We start from the raw sequence: 19,861 nt of genomic DNA on the forward strand, positions 1-19,861 counted from the left end.
GAAATTGAAGGGTCATCGCGGTACCAATATTAAACAGATTCCGTAACCAGCATGTTATATTGCAATTGCAAGTAGGGTGCAGTTCGTTTCGGCGTTTAATTCACTATTTAATAGCTGGCAACACTCGCTCCAATCTCATGCAGCTTGTATTATTAGTAAAAATTAAAACACGTCCATTTTTGGGATACAACACACAGTATTCTTAGTTTCATGTTTAGTTTAACTGAACTGTATCGGTAATACGCTATCTCTGAACGAGTCAAGATTCTATTATCCCTAGTACAGCAACCTTTAAGCAGATTACGCCGATGATACCGGAAATAGGCTCACTCCGAACTACCAATATGTGGTAGAGACGACAATACGCTCGTTTTAATATGTAGCATGTACCCCTGACGATATCAGCAGTACCCTCACTCTGAACTCTTGAAATCTGTTAGATAGCGCGCTCGCGTCAACATATAACACATATTCTAATGATATCGTTAGTACTTTAACTTCGGACTCTTCAAAATGTGGAAACGTTTTGAAATCAGTTTGTAGCAGCTTCCACAACACGGTTGCTCAGAAGCCTGCACCAAACGATAAAACACGCTGACACTATCGTTCTTTGGTTTAAATCTTTTGAATTAACCTACTTTAGTGTTACGATGTATGATAAGCAACCAATTTCCTTTAATTTGTTAGCATTGGAAGGGCTCCCCAAGTAAACGTGTATGTAAATAAATGTTGACAAACATACTTTTTGCCTAGAGAATCGTCAATGCTACTTCATACATTAAGCTCAAGAATTATCGCGACTTCATTTATGGTCCAATATATTTTGAAAGCTGTATGAATGAATGATTCAACTGAATTATTAAGTTATTGAACCAATCTAAATTTTGTATTTACATTTTTCATTTCATCTTGATTATGGTTAATATTTTTAATGCCTTTCTTCGCCTTATATGTTTTATCTGAAAGCGTATTTGAAACTGTGCTACCTGGGGCGACTTCACACTTTGATGTCCAATTCTCACTCAAACTCTTCTTTGGGTGCACCAGATAAGATTCCGAGGACGGTACGGAAGTCATTCTTTTTAATCTTCATTTTTCCCCATTCTTATGTATATAATTAATTATATCCAATATGTATGTCCTGATTATCCCTTAATGTATAATATTTTTATATGCTCTCGAGGTCACCCAGAGAGTAAAAGAGATGGCTATGCTCAGAACTCCGCTGCAGCATTGAATCAAATATGAAGAAGAATCGTGCGACTCTTCAGTTTTTCGTCACACTTGCATAAGCAAGAATAGTTACCCAGTTTGTATACCAGATTTTTGTCTTACACTTAAGGTGAATATGCATCCGTGCATGGAATCTGTTTTTAAACTAAATCACCGTGTCCCAAAATGCTCCAGATGGACTTCCAAAAGTCCACGTGAGATTACGGTCTACGTTAGCATGACAAAAAAGTGAGGGTCCACCAAAATTCTGCTGTACCTATCAATGTGGACAGATAACATTTTAAAAGATCAGCGAGTATATTTCAAATGTATGCATTATGTTGAAACTTGCAAAACGTCGCCGTTGTCTACACTTTATAATCAAGACGTTGAATGCCACGTACCTTAATAACGACATATTGGTCAGACCGCGCGGGCCGGTGCAGAAGCAATACAGAATTTATACGATGCAATGGTATATTATCAAGAAATTTTAAATTTGCAGTTGAACTTTTGCAACAAAATTAAAGCGATCTGAAAACATTGTTCAAGTAAATTAAAAATAAAATATCGCATAAATAAACAATTTTAGATTACAACTTTCAGTCACGGGTGATAGACGTGATCCAAACGAAAGGTTGTTTTAGTCACCGATGACTGGCGTGACGTAATGTAAATCTCGGTGTCGGTCACATATGACTGACATGGCACTCAACGTGTTACCAACCTTTTCGCATTTTTTTAGAAAACAATACCTATTTGTAACTCATTCTCTCAAATTTCAATAGTTTAGATCTAATCTAGAGTTTTGTGAAGACGGTAGAGATGTAGGTGACCACCGGAACCAGCTAAATTTTCGAAAGTGACAAAACGACAAATAAAATAAAACCCAGATGTATAATTGCATGTTTTCTTTATTGAGAAACAACGCGAGATGTAGTACATGCAATTTAAGAAGTTCTCAATTTTTAAGCAGCTGTCAATGGCACTCACAAAGTACGTGATAAACAATTGTAGGTATAGTCATTATTTAAACATACAAATTAAGCGATCTCTACATATTTAGCGTCTAGTTACACATTCACTTGAATAAAGATCTGTTGCTAAAACATCTATCACATTTGTATAGACAAACAATGTAATGTAACAAAGGTAAATAAATATGTCACTTCTGCAATATTTCATCTTCCTATACTTGTGCTAGATTTGTATGTTATATGCTCATATTGTTTACATTGACACTACATTATTATCAATGTATAGCACAGCCATTAAAATGTATTTAGGGAACTAATCCAACACTTGAAATAAACATAGAATATTTCAGTAAACTATTAAATTCAAGTGCTTGTCTGTTAAAGACATATCTTTTTAAAAATGCTTTCATTTGGGATTTTTTTGAACAAAGATTATTTGATTTGATTTTTGCAGACAATAAATAAATATACGAGCGTAAAATACTTTCTCACTTACACCTGTATGCCGCAAACCAAAATACTCTTAATTATCTGTTCATATTTTTCAATGAACTACTGATATAAATTAACATGAGTACATTTTAAGTCATAAATAAGTGTTTGTATCACGAAATTTATAAATCAGTGATGCCCTCCTAACAGTTATTAAAAACATTAGACATTTAGGCTTCTACTGCAGATAGATTTAACCACTACAGCATACTTGACCAAGTTAAACTACAGAAACTATGACGCTACAACATCAAGATCTTCAAATTTTTATTTCTAAACAATGCATCAATTCAATTGGCCATAGTTAACAATAAATATAATTTAAGAACAGAACTGCATATCAGAAATTATAACTTGTTTAAATACAACTGACAGTATCACGATATTTTATGACGTAACAGTACCTATTAAAACATTAATGCATATATTAAGTACGACAATGTATGTGACATATATAATCAAATGTACAATACTGTGTAAAGGCACAAACAATATAAAACTAGCAATTAATTTCATTATTTAAATATGCATTCCAGCACAGTGCAGGATATTGTATTACATATTAAGTTTTTTTTTATAATCAAGGAATACTATAAAAATAGATTTCATTTGGCTTTTATACAATTACATCAATACATATTATACAAGTGTTTAAGTGAAACAGTTTTATTTGCAATGGCGACAACATAGCGATTTATTCAGCATGACATCCATATTATTTAAAACTTAACTTAAATTTCCGTTTGGTGTATATTGAAACATTTAAAAAGTGGAATTTCATAAAGCTATAATTCTAAAATACATGTATGTAGTGTTTAAGTTTTCAGGGCAACCTTCTTCAGTATCTTTGGTGTTCTCAAATTTTCACGGTTCTTGTAGTTATGGAGCTCGGTATCATGAGCTTTGCCATTCATTACAATCCCCCCATTAGCAATAGGGCCAAGGCCATTCTTCTTATGGTGACCATTCATCTTTCCATCGTGACCATTGATTTTCTCACCATGTCCATTTATCTTATCACCTCCATGACCATTAATCTTGTCACCATGGCAAATAATTTTGTCAATGTGACCATTAATAGTCCATTTAGCTTGTCCTGGTAAACCAAAACAAATACATGAAAAACCATTGACCCCATCATATACATCCGTTTAAACACTGGCAAAATTGTGTTTATCAAAAATTAATTAAACTCCCAAAATGATATTGATCCTCGTCAATCTAGTCCGTGTTAGGCGATTCATCGGATGAAATATAATCAGTGGACGGTTGTCCCGCACTGTTGACTTTCGTATCTGGAAAACGACGTGCTGCCTTTAAAACTCGGGCAGGGCCCCTTCAGGGCTGCGCGTTAAAGACAAATCTAGCGCTAACAAACACAACAATACTGTGCAACACATTCAGTATATTGCCATTGAGCACAACATCTATTTATATTTACTAAAGGATCACATCGAATAACATCTATTTCAAATAATAAACGACTATATATGACTAATACACAATTACGCCAGTGTTCATAATATTATAATTAAATACGACATGCACAAATAATTTATAATGCATAAATATATCAATTATTCAATTAATAAGTAGGTTTGTAGATAGATACATAGATGACTGTACAAGCAAATAAATAAATGGTATTATTTAAATTCAAATGAAATATTATGTTAGTCAACTTTTAGACAAGTGATAAGAAAATAAAATGTAAAATCACCTTTATATTTCACAAGTTTACTTATTACAATAGTAGTAAGTAAATATTATAAACATAACCTTTCATTTGTGCGTGTTGATAATTGTGAATGGGTTAGAAAATTAGCATGCATAATGAATTTATTATATAATAATGACATCAAGATTTACTCCCAAATACAGCATTTGTTTAAATTACAAATAAAAAATTTAACAAATAATGCTGTAAATTAAAGTAAATAAATTGAAAATGAATAATTAATATACTCACCATTTGCATCGCTGCCGGAGTAATACTTTTTTGATGTCTTCCAATCTTCTTTAAGTGACAAGTTATACATGGAGTAGGCTGGGTCACCAGTGACCTCCTTCTCTATGGTTAAAAATTTGGGTAACGATTCTAAAAGCGCATCCTGATCATAAGCTGCACTATATGTCTCGAGTAACACCAAGCCGCGGCACCTAAAACATATTTTAATAAGTTTATTAATAAATTAGTCAAAATTTAACAAATGTTTCTATATAACTAAAAATGTCTCCAAAAACTATTCCACCAATTCAGCTAGTTTTTTCATATTTTCGGCACGAGTCTTTCACATAAATAAATATAAAAGAATTCTTATTAAATGAAAAAAAAATATAAGTATTCAGGGGAAAATAGTAAAAACAATACTTAGTAGCTCAAACATTTTAAGGTCATAAAAACTAAAAAAAGCTGTTAGAAGTAAAACAAAAATTTCGTGTACCATAAAAAGCTTGGACAGTGAAAATGCTTATAAATTCATAATTATTATTGAAACCTTGTAGTACAAAAAAGAAAACGTAGTTTTGTAAGTAACTAATGTTAATTATTAAGATATTAAATAAAGCGACGATTGTGAAAACAGTTTTTTTGACTATTGGATACTAACTTTGGCAAGTTCAAAGTATGCGGGGTAGCTAGTAATAGATAATAATTATATATGTAAATCACCTAGGATGTGTGGGCTGCCTGTAAATGTCCAACTGATAGTACTGGTTATTGTAGATGAAGCAACGGCGTTTCTTAAATATCGTGAAGTGAGCGTCGTCGCGCTGCGGCAGTTGATTCAGATAGTCTCTATGCGTCAACTGCGTGCGAACCTCTACGGACTGTCCGTTGGTAGGATGGAACTTCCTCACAGTGTGAATATACGACCAGTGGCCCTTCTGACCACGCTTGCGCAGCCGTACCTGCGCCTTGCGGAAATCGCTCTGCAAGTAATTATGCACGACATCGAAGTCCTGGAAAGGAGGGAACTCCGTGTCCGGTGGGAGAGGAGTTTTAACTAGGAACTTGCGTTTCTTGGAGTTGACATTAAGGCGGTCGCCGGTGTCGATGCCTATGCGCTGGCACACGCACGCGATCAGACGATTCATCTTCTTGTCGAAGTCGGTCGAGTTGTCAATCACGTCGAAGTACGGGTGACCGACCCACGCGGCGGCCGCGTTGTAGTCCAGTTCCCGCGCCAGCTCCATGCCTTCGGAACGACACGCGTGATCCTGTCAAACAAAAACGCTTACATTAATTATCCATTATTTATGGAACCTGTAATAAACTCCTTAAACTTAACTCCCTCTCTTATGGTCGTAACTGTGGGGTACGTAATATATGTGTGATAATAATATATGAAAACCTGTTTTTGTTCGCTGGATAAAAATCGCGATAAAACACTGCAGACCTCAAAGAAAATAACGCACTACCTTACGAAATAACTAGGAATTTTAATGCATAATCATCATCCTTTGTAGTCTGACAATATACGAACTTTCTTATGGTAAACTGATTAAAAATCTTTTGTCACTTGACGATACTACCTCGCACCCGTTTAGACACCCGTTCAGTCGGTGATCAGTTTTTTCGACGACTGTTGTTTTACTAGACGCTCGCATGTCTCGGTAGCTAGAGACAAGAGACTAAATACTTTTTACTATCAAACACTTCGACGATTACATTCCAGGTTTAATGAAAATTGCATATAACACACAATAGAAAAATAACACATATTAAACTTACATTAACAGGCCGCATAAAAACAGGTTGTGTGTATATATGATATATACATACATTAAACGCATTTACATTGTAGATATGGATACTTATCATGTTAGCATACCGATCGATACCTTTTTAAGTGTAAACAATCGATTAACTATGTAAGAATAAGTGTAGTGTATACAATGTATTTATTTACAAAATTACAATATCAGCATTGTGAATTCTATGCAGTGTGTCTCAATTAAATCGCTGGTAGTGAAGGTCGCTCGTACAATTACTTTGTAGAAATTACACGAGCGTGGAAATAATAAGAGCTAATGGTTGTTATATCAATAATTATATAGTATTATCTTACACACAGGCTTTTATTAGTATAGAATAAATATAAGGTAGGCAGCCCGGCTTCAAAGCTATTTTGGTCTGTTAAAAAAAAGGTTTTCATAGTAAACAAAAATAGACAAATTTTTCTCTTTTATTAACCCTTCCCTTACCGCAATCCGTCCGAAGTGAAGCAGCTATTACACCTTTGCATGGCGGTATGCTGATATTCGAATTTTCTCGTTTGTGTTACAAATTTAAAGATTTTATCGGTATATTGATTAAAAATATAAGTTAGGATAATTCTTAGTAATTTATTTGGCAGTGATAAATCTTAAAACAGATATCTACACATAAGCCCACATTACAAGGTGGACGCCGGCTAACTCCGGCGCTGGTAACGAAAGGGTTAAGAATGAATATTTGACAAAAGCGTGCTAGTCCGTACATACTAGTGCAAGATTTTGTTCGACATTAGTAAAACACTGGCGACCGACAATAGGTCGCAAATCTTTTTAAACAAGATTATATAATTAGGCCCCACGTCCGCGTCGACCTTTTGTAGCGATGCTGTCGCGCGTTTAGTAAACGCAACGCTACTGGGAGTGATCGAAGGGAGGACGGCGCGTGAGTCAACAGCCGAGCACCAGTGTAAGGTTTTTAGTATTTTAACACGTTCCATGCCATGACAATTTTTGAAGATTTTCCAATCACACCGCGTGGGGCGTATACAACTCACTATAAAAATTAAAAAATGTCGTTCAGGACATATACTTTACACCATTTCAATTACTGGAAAAAGATTATAAATTTTAAAACGCATTACGTACGCGCATACGTAATGTGAAGTTATCTACGTATATTCGACCCTACAATTCATTTTTTTTAAATCTTTTGTTCAATGAGAACTACAAATGTCCTGAACGGAAAGTACAGCGGGGGTCGTATACGCCCCACGTGGCATGGAGTGTGTTAAACGTTGTTACATGATGTCCACCAAGTAATATCATTACTAAATTGGTGCATGCGATATTGACGCTGCTCAAAGAGCACCAAAGACTACGTGATTAAAAATGTTGCATCAACGAAGTCCATCTTTCATTAAAAGCGATTGCAGGTATTTATGTGCCATTATTGAATGACATTTGCATTGCCATTGTATCGCGACTGAAAGATACACGACAATATCGCTACAAAACCTCGCTGTGGGGGTAGAGCCTTATAGGTTAGTTTCGTTCAATCGTCTATCCCCGCAAGGTTGAAAGATCAAAGTCACTTCCAAGTGATACTATTATTGGAAATCTATGGGAGATGCCTGTGTTACAAATGAAATGCTGATGATTGATAGCTTAGATTTATTTTTACTATAATCATTAATTCTTATTTAATCATTTATTTAAATTCACAATTGCCATTGACATATTAAGTAAATTATTATATATTAAATTTCGCCATATTTACACTTCGATGTAAGTCTGTCGGTAGTTTGATATTAAGGTATAAATAATGTTATATTAGATCAACTAAAAGAAATGATCTCAGTAGACATGTACGTTTGTGTCTACATATTTGATGTATACACCGAATATACGGTATAGATAATTAAAATCTTACATTTTTGATAAATTCACTTCTGAGAAAACAATTTGCGACACGAATGATAAGAGGATTCAAAACATAAGATAACTATATCTTGCTTTAAATATAGGTGTTATCGTCCTTTGTTTATGTGGATTATGATAAAAAGTGTTCTATATAATAAATGTTGTAATATATTGTTATCAATGATCCGGAGATGTGCCCGTTATCGGCGCCGGCGGGCAGCCGTGTCAAATTCGGTGGCAAGTGGCCAACGATACATCATTGTCAATGTGTAAAAGTAGATGCATCGATGGCAACTCATGCGAGATGTTTCAATCATATTTTAGCACGTGAGCGGTGACGAAGACGTGGTATGATTATATCCGGTATTTGTGCCCGGCGAGTCACGTGCGCAGCCACGCTACGCCCTTACGCCTCTTTGACATTGCAATATTCATGATCAACACGTTAGAGACATTCACTCTTAACTCACTATCTCACGGACATCTTTTGAATTTTACCTGGTTCCAGTGGGTTTACTTCTACCATATCCCTAAAGTTTGACAAAAATGTGAAGATCAGAAGTTACGTCTTGGCACTTAGTGAATATGAAATATGCTACCACTTACAAGTAACTATGGCTGCTATAGCTTCTCAAATATTATCTTAAGAAGCTATAGCAGCGACTATACCTGTCAATGTATGTGCCTACACTGACTTCACTATGGAATGTTGACAAGGACAAATTGTGACCCCAGTTTTTATTAAGTCGATCAATATTTCTCTAGGTCCCTTTGGGAAACATTCGTTTACTTCATACGCAGATAAGATATTCAAAAGTTTTTAAATTATAGAGCCTTTTTCAATTTGTTATACGTCTTGTTGGAAGCGGTGAGAAATCACTCTTCTGCATATTTATTCCATCTGTGATGGCGAGCTAAATGAAAACAAGGTATGATCGAAAAGATATATACAAAGACTTTTTACAAATCATAACTGATATAAATACGATGGCAGCGACCATCACGCAATAATAATTTAACACAAAAAAATACAATAATTGAAGAATAATTGGAGAATCATTCTCAAGAGAACTACATTGTTACTAATAGAATAAATTATAAAAAGGGATTATTTTCGGGTTAAGGCGCGTAAATATAAGTAAAAATAAGATTTCGATGCAAAAGTGTTTTCCATAATAACCTAACAAGGTATACGGCGTTGCAGCAGTCTTGAAAAATAACGTCATCATTTTTCTAGCATACAATAATGCTGTTGCAATTCTAAGAGTTGCAATTGTAGATTAAGTTATTTATGTTTACACTGAAAACCGTAAAATAAAACAACGTATGTTTCATTATATTATCATTGATGGAATTTAGTTGCCTATGATAGTGCCACGACTAAACAAGATACTGTTTCATAGCTATCACTTACACAGGGGATTCCCAGCAATCTTGCTGATAAAACGTACGGAATGTTATTTGTTTTATACACAGAATATTTGTTATTACATTGTCTAAGACGTAAGTAGTATTCATTAGTAACGTCCGGAAAAAAATGGATAGGGTTTTATCTCGTTGTATTTACCTCTGTTGAATAGAAGTCTTCAGCACCATTGGCAGCGGAGACCATGTGAACGATATGGTTATATCGATTATCACGTAGTTCAACGCTGTTCCAATTATTAGCGTTCAACATATCTTCCCACTTCTCCTTCGAAATAACTGCAATGGATAGTGTACAAATTAATTTGTGTGTCAAAATCGATTGAAATGTTACATATGTTCTTTCTTAATTTTAGTAAGTAGCTTATGTTAACATTGATGTAAGCAGTAAACGGAGTGGCTGAGTCATCTTTGTTGTTGCATAAGCTAATAAAACTGAGCGAATGTGAATTTTAGCATTTCTTAATCCACACAGCAAATTGGAACGAATTTTTCCTTAAAACTATTTACACATGTGCACATGTATAGATGCGTAAATATTTATAGATATATTTTATATATCAGGACGACCGTGAGAAGACCACGCCTTAATTGGCTACCATGGTAAATAAGTTTTTATTGTAGTTGTTTCGTACGAAGGGAAATATGAAGCTACCTTTGAGGAATTCTGTAGCATTTGACATCTACTGGGTGATTTGGCTATATTCGTAAAAGCCTTACACGGGATAAAGTACAGCTCAATTATCAGTGAAACGTTTATTTGTTTTTAGGACCTTTTTTCTGTCTATGTCTATATAACTCTCTGGAACTCTATTTGAATGGCCAGGATAGGCTTCTCGCAGTACAAAGTCTATACACAGACCCCGAAAGGGGATCAAGCACCGAAGAGCAGGGAGGCCACCAACAATGGTCACACACGCACTAGACACGCCACTGCAAGATGGCCACCAAAAAGGAGAAACCTAGGAAAAAGGAAACTTTAAACAGAGGAGCTACAGAAGCTGCCTAAACGAAGGCAACAGCTACGGAACGGGGAATGCTAACCCCAATACGACCTGGAGATGAAGAAACGCCACATAACATCCTACTGGCGCACGAGAACGGACAGAACTAGTAGTGGGAGAAATTAAATTTTATCTCCAGGATTGGAGAGCCCTGTTGATTGATGAAACTGTAACAGCTCCAGAAGGCTAGCAGCGTCGACATCCATCGGAAACTCGACAGTGCAGTAATATAATATATATTATCATTACTTTATTATTTCTGAAACCATTGAATCCTGGATAGGGTATACCACACCTTAATTGAAAACAAATGAGCTATATATTCACCCTTTTAAGCCTTTACACCTATAACCAATCTTCAACTTCTAACATGTATATCAACAAAGAAATAAAAAAAAATGTATATATGACATTTATGACAACATGAACGATCAACTTACATGCACTAGCATCCATAGCGCCGCGGTCGCATATTATAAGACAGTTCCTCTGACAGGTCCTTCCCAGTTCGAAGAAGGTGTTTTCAATCTGTATCATAGTCTTCAAAAGGTTCTCTTGGAACTTCACCGCTGTAACAATAAAGACACGAATGAATAAAATCAACAATTTTCTAGACACGACAAGTTTTATTTAATCGAAACTAGATCAATTTAATGTTGGTTAAAGCAGAACCGGAATTTAAATGCCTCTTATGTTTTGTTGATCGAAAAGGTAAAAAATTACAAAATACTGTGTTATTTCCACTACGAAATATTTATCATCGCTTCTTCAGCCAAAAGAATGCCAGAATAGCCCGCGATTCATTAAATTAATAACAATTTATAATTGTAATGTCTTCTCTGAACAGAGTTGCGAGATTTTTAAACGCAACCCCGAAGAGCATACAATAAATTTGAGTCATAGGTCACTTTCAAAACCACAGCTAATTCATTTGCATATGTCCAATATCAGAAAAAGGTATATATCACTGATTTTTTTATTCAAGCATTATGATATATCATAATCTCTATGTCTGGAAGACGGGGTGGTGAACGCAGTGTGATGTTATGGTTACGAAGAGAACGCCACTGCCTATGCTTTGGAAATTTATTTGTGAGAAATGGTAATCCTATATAATTTATATACAAAATGTGTGTTATATAAGTTTACATCCCGGGAAACGAGTCCGTGACCTACGATCGCAAGTCTCAGTCCTCTACCACCGTTCATTAAGATTCAAAAATTGATTGTATATATACGCTTATAATGCAAATGTTTTAATATAGAGCAATACATTACCAGGCTGTATTATTACTTATAAAATTCTCTACATGGCATCATGTGATTATAATATTGTAACATTGAATAATATACAGTCGTAGCAAAAAATAACTATCTTGACATGACAACCGCCTTACACGAGTACGCGCATGCCATACTAGGCGATTATACGGTGTCAAAAGGTCGTCTCGTCTAACATTTAGGACAATCAAGTCACTTTGTAAACGTGTACTTTATTTTCTAGAACAATATCCAGCAATCTGCTTATTTGAACCGCAGCCAACAAGTAGCCTAAACAAATACTAATAAGGCGGACGACAAACGGACGGATGGCGGTGTCGTTTACAATGGCGCAGTGGAAATGTTTTGAGCCGTGGTAAAGCGATTGTATGTACAGAGAAATTCTGAGTATTCATTCACTGTAACGGAAACCTTATAAAGCGAATATCTGATAATTGCGGTCTTTGATTGCTAATTATTTCGTAATTCTCATAACGTAAGCCAAAACATAAAATCTAAATTACATTTTAATATTAAACATAGTGACGGCAAATACATTTATGTATAAATTGCTCACTCTAAAATAGTGCATAATAATTAATTTTTTCTATTGGAATGCGAGAGACCTATAACGTTTGACAGTACAAAGGCTGTAGACATACGTAGTCAACATAATTAGTTTAAATATGTTGTAATCCGAATTTTGAAATCGCTTTTTCTTCATTTGTCATCAAATTCAAAATATGTTTATTCATGTTGGCATTTACATGCACTTTTGAATGGTCGATTTTTTAACATTACAGGTATTAAACTACCACCGGCTCTGAATGTTGTTGTTTGCCGGTCAATTTAACAATTTTTATGTATACATTATAAAATCAAACATATAATTGAGTTAACAAACCAAGTTCCATACTTCGATCAACAAAAACACCATAATAAGATTTATTTAATGATATACTTTTAATTTTAACATAAATATTATTTCTGAAACCATTGATTTTTGGATTTACCCCATTAAAGCTTTTATTCCTATAACCAATCATACGGTATGATGATAAATAAAAAAATATAAACAACGCTAATTACCGTTCTATTTTCAATTTATATACACACAAAATTCCAAAATTAGTTCATTATAATACAATATAATGAAAGTCGTAATGAGTAGAGTGAACTCTCTTGAACAACGGCCCCTTTGCTGAATAAACATAGACAGGTTGCCAAGATCGCAAAGGACAATAATAAATAGGACAGATAACTCGTTCAATATTTTTTATGACGTCAAAGTCATAAAATTGAAATCATTAAAAACCATTTAGATGTTTTAAAAAATTATGTATGAATTATTGTGTCATTTGAATATGACGCAGTACGTAAAAATAATACGCACTTTGTTTGCAAATATCATTTGTCGCATATTAAATGAACGATCAAAACTTATGTTACTGTTTAAAAACATTCTGTAGGTAGAATATTCCGATTATTTCACTACAACGACTACTAAAAAACAAGATATTTTTTGAGTTTTAAATAGCCATTTTAAATATGGTTCTGTTACGACCTTGCATCTATGTTTATTTATAAAAATAAATCTTATAGACAGGCTCTTTTACGCGTGACTTTAACAAACAATGTTTACGGAATTGAGTGTTTTATTGTGAAGCGCTTTGCAATAAATACAAAACTATGATGCAGTTATTGTTAGGTCATGTTCGCGGAACGCGGGGCCACGTCAGGCTGGCAATCGAGTGCAACCAGGTACCCTATACCTGGCACTTTCCCTACACCCTCAGCGATACCCACATTTTTTGCCTAGAGTCCCATACCTGCTAAATTTTAAAACACCACGCCTCCTACCCAGTGGCGTAGCTATGGTATTTGGGGCCTGGGGCAGATTGGGGGCTTGGTGCAAAGAGTCTAAATAATTTCAAAATTCAGAACAGAATGTAGTTAATATATATTTTTTTGGTTCAAAATAATAATAAATGTATATAAAATAACATTAGATCTTAATAAAATTTATTGGGAAAATTTAAAAACGAACATTCCTCGCTTTTTGGCCTACAAAGTCATTAATCACATTTTCAAAATCAATAGTGTTGACTAGTTTGAAACACAGATATGTGTTTTAGTGATTTAGAGCCCTTTTAAAAACACTTTATGTGTTTTGCGAATGAAAGGCTTAAACACTGTGTATATTATAATTTTTAACCGTTTACTTTTTTTAATAATCATATTATTTAACAACTTTTTTAGCAAAAAAATAGTATAATTCGATATTCTTTTTATGTTATTTACTTTAAATTATGGTTTTCTTTTAACATTTCATTATTCATCATTCAAAAAAAAAATTCAAAAAAATTATTTTCAACTTTGGTGCCCCCCTGCTTGTGGTGCCTGGTGCGGCCGCCCCGCTCGCCACCCCCTAGCTACGCCACTGCTCCTACCAATACCTTTTTTGGCCGTAACTTGAGTATGATTAGATAGATTCTTATAGAAAATATAATAATAATGTAAACAATGGGCATTTGACAGTTCACGCGTAGCAAGTTTATGTTGTCGTTTAATAGCTGCGTCGGTGAGTATCAATAACAGAATTTAATTTGTTTATTTCACATTTAATCATCATCATGTAAAGCGATCACTCTGAGATGTTACATATATTTTTTATTGGAATACGGCGGGCTATTATTTTTGGCACTTCGTCTGTGAGTACAGCTAGTGTACATGACAAGTTTAATTATATACCACTTTTAACAACTATATTTTTTTATCCGAGTAGCACATAACAAATTACTGGTAGCAGAATACTTAGATGACTGTTAAATTTATAATGTTTAAAAAAAAACTCTCATTAAACGCGTCTGGAAATTCGCATTTAATTAACCTCGCAAGATAAAGGCCTATCGCTGACATTATTTATATAACCTACGTATTGGCTTCACAATCAGCTTTAAATTGGTATCAGTCGTTGTACTTTGCTGGATATTTCCGGTTAAAACAAAAATAAGGAGGAACAAATTGCGCAGAGAGAAACGACAAATGATTGTCACACTTAAAAATAATTATCATAGATTATACTTTCTTCAACTTATTTCGAGCAATAAGCAATTACAAAATAAAAACTTATCTATGATATTGGAAGCAGAGAAATATCCATCTACGTTATGTGTGGTTATAACGTTCTACGGTTTTTTTTTGGTTTACGTTCTTAAAATCATTATGGGTCTAAACATAGGAATAACGATCAAATATATAACAATCTGTACGTTATAAATTATTTTTTTTCCTTGTTCTGTTATATATCATCATTATGTCAGCCGATAGACGCCCACTACAAGGCTTACCTCCTCAAAGATCGCCACAATAATCTGTCTTCCACTGTCCGCATACAGCGACCTTGTCTAAGTCATCGGTCCTAGTGGGGGAGGGGCTTACCCACGCCGCGTCTACCGGCTACGACGAGTTGCACGAACAATGTTTACTGTCACTTCTGACGTGCTCTACATCGGTGACCTTTTTTTCTAAGTATCTTCCCATTGCTGATTCGATCTTGCCATCCGAGTTGCTATACGTGTATGTCAAGTGATTTTTTCTTTTTAATGTTGAATATCATTACGAATTCGCGGCAACAACATTTAGACTACCAGTATTCCTCATACAAACAGCATAGAAATATATACCGCCGCATTTAAGTGTTCACCAACTGAAACTGATACTTTGTCGTATGTAACAATGTCTGCGATATGATTTGCGACGACAATTACATAACCATTGCGAAGTTTAAGATTAGAGCTATTATGTTAAGTATAAGCAGGCACGAACTATCTTAAACCACTTAATAACATGCACTATTTTGTTAAGTATTTTTTTTTTCGGAATATCACAAATTTTTTGCTTCGTCTTTCGTTGACTTCGCTTCCTGTACCTCTTTTATATTACAATACATTTCCAACTATCGTAATAATCATGTAATAAATTTAAAAAGTAAAAAAGAACCTGAACATTCATTCCTTTTAATCCTTTTACTTCTATAACCAAACACCTGTATAGCGGACAAAGAAATTACATCCATACTAAGTGGGAACGTACTAAAATATTATAATCTTTACAGAGTTCTGTGACTTGAATAAGTTAAAAAAATTAAAATGACGGCAGTGTAGAATTAATTAGAGAAGTAGATAAAAATAATTCATTCGTACTACTGATAAACAATTAGCCGCCTCAGTATGAATTTTCCACACGACGCATTGCTTATACATTAAATAGTATCTATCATATGAGTACACCAGCCAACAATAAGTACTTATTGATTCATTGATAGCGAATATTTATTACGTGTCCATATATCACCACAAACATATTGTTTTACGTTAACTATTATTCACAATTTACATATTTGTCGAAAAAATAACTTTAGTGACATAAAGTAACATTTAATATTTATATAAAATGACCAATATCATAATTACGGAGGTATATATGACTAACAGTGTCACCAAATCTTGAGATGTCCAAAAGCTTCAGACATTCAAGATACAACTTTTTTTTTTCTATACTGACCAACAAGATTTACTAATGTTGATCTACACTCAACTAAAAATTTTAGACAAGCGATTTTTATGGCCTTAAATGTGCTATATATGTATACGAGCAGTACTAAAATAATAACTTAATAAAAAATATGAAGTCCATAATAAATTTGCGTGGATAAAAGCGAGTGTAATCATAATAAAAATTTTAGTAACGGCGTGTCAATGAACTTGCGTTCATAACTACACGATGTACTACATGAAAATGGAGGACTATATAGGTTGATTCGTTAAAACGTATATTTAGTGCCGCAAACGTGAAATTATAAGAATAAGTTGATTCCTAGAGTGTTTCTCAGAGTTACCAGAGATTCAATTTAAAAAAAAAATAATTTCATTACAAAAATTTATTTCAATGGAAAAAACACACTAAATTGAAACCACTGGTCCGTGAAGGCTGACCGTTTCTCAAAGGCATTTAACGACGTAATAAAGCTAATCTCATTGTAACAGATTTAAAAGAAAAAGAACAGTAAATCCGTATTACACTGGCATTTTTCGCATTTATATTTACATAGACGTTTACATAACTGCGTACTAACATTTTTACGAGTCCAAATAAAATGACCTTTAATTTTATTTTTAATTAATTTCAAACGTCTTGCAATGTACTGACGATATGACTATTTTCCCACAGGCTTCTTAGTTGAAACACCAAGATCTTGAAAACTTATAAACAAGAATATTTATCATACAAGAAATTTAGTAAGGATATGTACTACCTCCATGTCATTTTGTGATAAAAAAGTATGAAGTATTATACAAAAAAAGGTATACAAAGGAAATAGTAAAGTAAATACGTTATGTACATACGTATGTACGTTTGTATATATGTATGTTTTGCACAAGTTAACTACCCATTATTTGTTCTTCTAACTTTTCCATATTATAGTTTTCTGTAAGAGATTGACTTGTGTAATATGACCGCCATTTGTACTTTTTTTTATTATTATGAAATTATTTAAATGTCTTTTAGCGTGTATAATTAAGAATATTAAAGAATAAATATTTCACGAGTAAAGGAACCTGCACTAAGCATTTAAACTTTATATAATTTTAATTATACTATTTTTATAATGCGAACAGCAATCGTATGGAACAATCAAACGGCTTCGTTGTTTTCAGCTAACTATAACTTGGGAGTCTTCAAGTCAAGACTGAATTAGGTTTCTTCTATGCAAGCATGTAACATCGTAGAACCTGTCAACACTAAACATTAAGCAAAACATAGGTGAAATGCTTTTACTACAGTCAATAAAAAAACATTCGTACATATATTTAAAAAATATTAAGTTGCCAAACCATGTACAGATGAATATTTATTGCCACATAAATCAACAAATTCAGAGGGTGTACGACACTTGTCTGAAACTACAAAAGACATAACGAGTCCTGTGCTATGATTATACCAGTGACCGTGCCAAGTCCATAGGACTTGTTCAAACATTGCTATCTAATACACACATAGGCTATTTATACAGAACCCTCTTCGAACCCAACTGGTTTTATGTATACTTTTATTACGTCGTTTGTAAGTTAGTCGCAGAATTTTATTTGGACCGTTCTCTTTTCAAATGTTATATTTTCGAGAAAGATTTCAATGACAAAGTTAAAGCGTATCGAAGGAAATCGATCTAACAGATTACAGCAACGAATTTTTTTTTTAAAGTAATATATACTTTTTGCGCTTACCGGTCGGTCTACTTTGGATTGTGTTAACAATCCATAACGTATTTATAATTCATGACGAATTTTCAAAGTAAGACTTCTGATTATCTTTAGATTCTACAAACTTACGTGGATCGAAAACAGGTATTTTTACATAGACTACATAATTAGCTTCATACAAAGAGAATTGAAACACGAAGCAGTAATGTAATGCGAACTAAACCAATTTGTATACATCATCCGACGGACAGCAAGCGTAATGTATCGTGTGAATTACCGTGAACTTGATATGAGAGACGTTATTGCGACGAGTGACGTAAGCACAGGCACTTTTCTACACATACGATACTCAGATATTGAGGAATTAAATTTCAAATTTTAACGTTCCCGTCTTATATTTAATCAAAGCTTTTTATGAATACTTTTAGTACACTTGCTTAAAGAACTCAAAATATTAGGATCCTATAATACAAAAAGGGTTCCTTAGTAAAGTGGCCAAACACGTAATCTATTGTTAACTGTTTACTCTGTATGTAATTTTGTATTAATTACTTGGTAGTCCAGCCGGTTGAGGACTGACTTGTGATCGTAGGTTCATTCCCAGGATACATTCTTATAAAATTTACACTGCGCAATAGTCATCATATAGAATTATAACTGCTTACTTTTTTTCTACTTTAATTTTTCAGAGGATGGACAACAGCGTCCTCTGCGTGTCATAATATTACACTGCGTCGACAACACGTCTGCCAATCGTGTCTATTATAGTACATCCCTCAATATATATTTATATTTAATTATAAGATATATTTGGGGAAGGCCTATGTCTTGCAGTGAGCGTCTATAGGTTGAAAAGACAACGCCGTCGCCTCTAGTTTTTAATTAAATTTATATAAAAGTTAACAGGAGTACCTATCGTTGCTAACAGATTAAGTGAACAGTTTTTTGTTATTATATGTGAAAATAAATAAAATAAAAAAAAATATACGTAAAACCCAGCTTAATGCTTCATGGCTTCCTGCAAAACAAAAGTATGTAAGACGTTAGAACATTTTCATTAAATAAAATAAACTCTGATAGATAAGTAGATACATATGTTATTAAAACCTTCAAAAGTAAGGAAACAGCGTATGTCTATATACTTCAAAGATTATTCACAAAACAAGGCATGACTAAAAATAAACTGAAATGGAATTTCCTCACAATTGGATGTATAAAATCTTTATAGTTAATTTAAAGTGAAATAAAAATTACAAATATACATAACATATAACTCGAGTTTGAATTATCATTCACAATTGCAAAAGAAAAGAATAATTGTAACGTAAGAGATACGACGTAAAAAAAAACAATGTTTGAATCTACAGCATAATTCTCATGCAATCTGCAGCTGAAACTAGTTTTTATCATTGAATAGATAAGAGATAATACAATGTTGCATGCAATTGGTTAAACACTATAAAATTAAGATTTAAAAACCAGAATTTTCGGAGAAAATTGAGACCAGTGCTATGTATATTTAAACGTACATTATAACAAGGTTTTAAAGGTGCTTAGCAAAGCCTTTTTTAATTAATAAATATTTATTCTA

General features: G+C 33.6%; 1 protein-coding gene across 2 annotated transcripts in view; it reads right to left on the minus strand.

Moving 5' to 3' along the window:
* Positions 1 to 2,110: 2,110 nt before the first annotated feature.
* Positions 2,111 to 19,861, minus strand: part of Ttd14 (TRPL translocation defect 14) — a 30,444-nt gene continuing 12,693 nt past the window's right edge. For both annotated transcript variants that reach the window (XM_068773437.1, XM_068773438.1), the window contains 5 exons: positions 11,188 to 11,316; positions 9,886 to 10,022; positions 5,353 to 5,900; positions 4,651 to 4,841; positions 2,111 to 3,777 (listed from right to left, as the gene is read on the minus strand). In XM_068773437.1, the coding sequence (XP_068629538.1) occupies positions 3,497 to 3,777; positions 4,651 to 4,841; positions 5,353 to 5,900; positions 9,886 to 10,022; positions 11,188 to 11,316 (1,286 nt within the window). In that variant the 3' untranslated portion in view covers positions 2,111 to 3,496. The remainder of the gene's footprint in view (positions 3,778 to 4,650; positions 4,842 to 5,352; positions 5,901 to 9,885; positions 10,023 to 11,187; positions 11,317 to 19,861) is intronic.

The sequence above is a fragment of the Battus philenor genome, unplaced genomic scaffold, assembly GCF_028537555.1.
Source record: "Battus philenor isolate CCGP_79_NKW_IND1 unplaced genomic scaffold, ilBatPhil1.0.hap1 SCAF_6, whole genome shotgun sequence".
NCBI lineage: Eukaryota > Metazoa > Arthropoda > Insecta > Lepidoptera > Papilionidae > Battus > Battus philenor.